This window comes from Meleagris gallopavo, chromosome 8, assembly GCF_000146605.3.
Source record: "Meleagris gallopavo isolate NT-WF06-2002-E0010 breed Aviagen turkey brand Nicholas breeding stock chromosome 8, Turkey_5.1, whole genome shotgun sequence".
Lineage (NCBI taxonomy): Eukaryota > Metazoa > Chordata > Aves > Galliformes > Phasianidae > Meleagris > Meleagris gallopavo.
The window spans coordinates 32,486,413-32,490,244 of NC_015018.2; the positions used below are offsets into that span (position 1 = coordinate 32,486,413).

Consider the following 3,832-nt stretch of genomic DNA (forward strand, 5'->3'; position numbering starts at 1 on the left):
CGGTGTCTCTCCCTGCTGCCCGTCGCCCGGGGACGGCGCCCGCTGCCCGCGGGGACTGAAGGGCTCTGAGCCGCTCCCTCGTCCCTCTTGCAACCGTTTGGGTTTCTCGCTCGGTGGTCGGCAGCCCCTCGGCTAAATGGCTGCATCCGGGGAGGGGGAGGAACGGGACGGTGCCGCGTAACGCACGGCTTTGAAGCTGGGAGGTGGGAGCGGCGAAGGACTGGCGGGGATTGCGCGGTGAGCCCTTCTGGGGGGGGAGGGCCACAGAGCGGACCTTGGTGTGTTTGTGGGCTTCTGAGGAGACCCAGAGCACGGTGCAGAACTGATGAAAGGAAGGTGATGCGTTTGTAAGGCTGAAGAGTGCGGCTTTAATTGGATGCGGGGGGGGGGGGGAGAGGGGATCCACCCGTGTGCTTATCAAGCAGCTTTCACGTATACAGAACACGGGACGCAGCTCCGGGAAGTGCTGAGAGCTGCCACGGGGCTGCGTCGATCTCGAGAGGTGGGGAATTTGTTTTTATTGCAACTTGAGGCGGGAGAAGGAGCGGCAGCAGCAGATCTGTGGGTCTCTTCGGAGTCCTTTGGTGCCAGGAGGGCAGTGCAGAAGGGTTCTGCTCTAGATGGCTGTACCCAGATTCACCTGAGGGTGAGAAAGTCACCAGGTCCTGATAGGAAGGGAAGGTGGGCAAGTGAGAAGTGACAGGTATCAGCGTGAGTTCCTCCTGGGGAACTGCCCGGCAGGGGGGAGATTGAAGCAAGGAAGTGGGACAGGCAGGAGTGCAGTCAGGATGGGTGGGATTGGGCCCAGGGGTCACTATTCAAAACCGCAGCTGAGAACAGGGTTGTAGATGAAAGCGTTCTGTTCAGGCTTCATCAAATTGCTCCGACATGGCATTAGGTCTAATTAATGGACTTGCATTAAATAACACCTTGCTGTGGCTCCAGCTGGTTGTAGGGAGCTGCCTGTTGGTTGTGATGGTACCAGCTGTGTGCTGTCCCTCCTTCCATGAGGCTTGCCCTGCAGATTCTCAGCTGGTAGAATTTAGGTGTTTGATTTTATGTCTGTCTGCACCGCAGATTGGGATTGAGCTCCAGTGTAACGCTGTGGAAAAAAATCTTTTTGTTAGCTTCTTGTGGGAACGTTGAAAATGAGTATATGTGTTTCAATTGAGTTGACTATTTATGGACATAAAAGCAAGAAAGATATAAGGAAAAGATCTCAGATGCTTTCTGAGGGGACATTCCGAGTGGGCTGCCATACACCTGCCTCCCCTGGTCTGTAGATTAAGCTACCCCATAGCAACTGCCCCACTGCACCGCCTGGGAGCTTGTCAAGACAGCAGAACATCTCCTTGCCTTGGATGCCAGCCCTGTCCTTGTGCAGCACCTGTCCCTGCCCTCCACCTGGGTGAGAAGAAAGCTGCTCTTGTGATGGTGCCTCCTGCTGCGTGTGCTGAGTCCTCCTGCTCTCCGTGTGTTCCTGCACTGCATGGCATCAGAGACCTGGGAGTCGGGCCCCAGCAGGTAAGGCAGCAGCAGTGGCTGGAGAAAGCAGCTGTGGGTGGGAGGGGAGCCAACCTACTTCAGACTGAGCTCCCAGAGCCATTTCCTGCACACCAGCACACTCTGCAGCACTGAGCAGGCAGACACACCTGCTCGTGGTCACTTAAAGCCTGTTATGGTAGATGCTGCTTACATAGAGACTGAAACAGCTTGTGGTAGTAACCTTAACTCCTAGGAACAGCATGTGCCTTCATCTGTCAGCAGCCCACTGGAAGTTATTACATGCTCTACAGAAGGTGTCTTGTTGAGCCTGATGCTATTGTCATTTATTCTGCACGCAGCTGCAGATTTAAAGATGTATGGTACTGGTTTGAAGCAAGCACTTAGCCTTCAGAAAACCACTTGATTTCAGAGAAACATTCCTAATTCTATCAGCAGTGGAATCTTTTCCATGGTGGTATTCTGATGAGGAACGAACAGAGTACCGGGTAGCCTATCATCACTCTTGGTGGTGTTAGTCTGAGCAAAAAGCAGGTTCCTCCTGATGGAAAATTCCTTTCAGATGTGTTGATAACTCACTTCTGCTCGAGTCAGGCAAGTGTGGTGCCTTTCAGTCACAGCTGTTCCTGGCATGGCAAAATGGGGAGAACTGAGTGCTTGTTATGCCACCAGCATGTGTGTGTGTCCTACAGTTCTGTAACAAACTACATGCTGTGGGGACTCAAGGCTGAGTAACAGGTGGGTTTTTAATCTGAATGTCACTGATGACCTAACTTTACTTTGTGGGTTTACTGAACTTGCACTTCATTTGCATAAAGAAAACTTGCTGTTTTATTTATTACTGTGGTCCTTTATTACTACAGAGAAAACTAAAGGTCTCTATCCCAGCAGCTCCCCAGCTGAATTCCCCCCTTCCCATGGGGGCTGACAGCCCCTGCTGGCAGTAGGTGCAGGTTTCAATGTTGGATTTGGTCAGATGAAATGTCTGACCACTGCAGTTCTCTAAAAAGATCAAGCAGTGAAATAAATACAAGGACACGTCTGTGTAGCTCACATCTTTCAGCCATTTGTCATGCTGCCTGGTCTTGAGCATTGAATGATGTTGCCAACATGTATAGCAACTTCCATTTAAAAAGTTAATACAAACTCTGGAACAGTTTCATTTGGTGCAAAGGCCCCATTTATCTCCATGTAAATGTGGCTGTACAGACAAAATTTAAAATACATAACTGAAGATATAGTCACTCTTTGTAGCTTTCTGATGACTGGAAAAAAGTTAATGTGGCACTAGTGTTCCAAAAAGGCCAGAAAGACCATTTGAGAAACTACAGTCCAGATGATGTCACCTTATCCTTGTACCCTGGTTACGATGTTAGAGAAGAACCCAAGTGCCACAGAAGTGCCATGGGTTCTTCTGACAGGTTAGAGGAGTGTTTCCCCTTTACTCAGGACTCGTGAGACCTCACTACTGCCACCAGTTTGCCTCCAGTATGGGGAAGCTTGTGCTAAACTGGAACAAATTCAGCAGAGCACCAACAAGACCACAGAGGCTGGAGGGGCAGGGCTGGCTTAGACTGGAGCAGGGAAAATTTGGGGGAATCCCACCAGCCAGTATCCCAAGGCAGTTATAAAGCCAGGCTTTTTACAGCACTGCGTGGACAGCAAGATGAGAGGCAACAGGTAGAGGCTGAAAAGATATTTAAGCTATTTTACCTAATTTACTGTGTGAACAATTAAGCTTTCCTTGGAGCTTTTCAAGACCAGCCTGCGTAAGCGTGGTTCAGAGTAACACAGTCTGACTTGGCAATAAGGAGTGGGGCCAAAGCACTTAACTGGCACTATTCTGTGATCTTCTGACAGCAAATAATGTAGGTACAGCAACAGGTGCCTGTAGGGCAGCCATGGCCTGCTACCAAAATCCAGGAGGTGAAGTGAATGCCACTCTAATGCCATCGTTTGTGGGAGTGTACAATCACTGATTTTTGTTCAGAAAACACTATGAGGAAACTGGAACTTGGCAAAATGAAGTGACAAGCTCCCAAAGTCAGAATCACCTCAAGTTGGATGGCTTAAGAACAAAGTTTTCCTTAGAAATGAGTAAGACTTGGAAAGCTCAGAAAAGGGCAGGAAAAGGACAAGAAGAAAAGCATATTATAACTTTTGTTCACGCACAGTAAAATCAAACAAGCTTTAACTCAGGGAGAAACTAGCCTAAGTGTTCTGAGATTTTCCTTCAGACAGTACAGAAACAGGTATGCATACACAAAAAAACCCACTAACAGCTGTTCTACATCGAAGTACACTGCAGGAAGTTACTAAGAAGACACTG

At 49.2% G+C, this 3,832-nt stretch overlaps 1 protein-coding gene across 1 annotated transcript in view; it reads right to left on the reverse strand.

Moving 5' to 3' along the window:
• Nucleotides 1-1,606, reverse strand: part of SFXN4 (sideroflexin 4) — an 11,035-nt gene extending 9,429 nt beyond the window's left edge. Inside the window, exon 1 of the mRNA XM_019617991.1 lies at nt 1,583-1,606. Coding sequence (XP_019473536.1) covers nt 1,583-1,606 — 24 coding nt within the window. The remainder of the gene's footprint in view (nt 1-1,582) is intronic.
• Between the last annotated feature and the right edge of the window lie 2,226 nt (nt 1,607-3,832).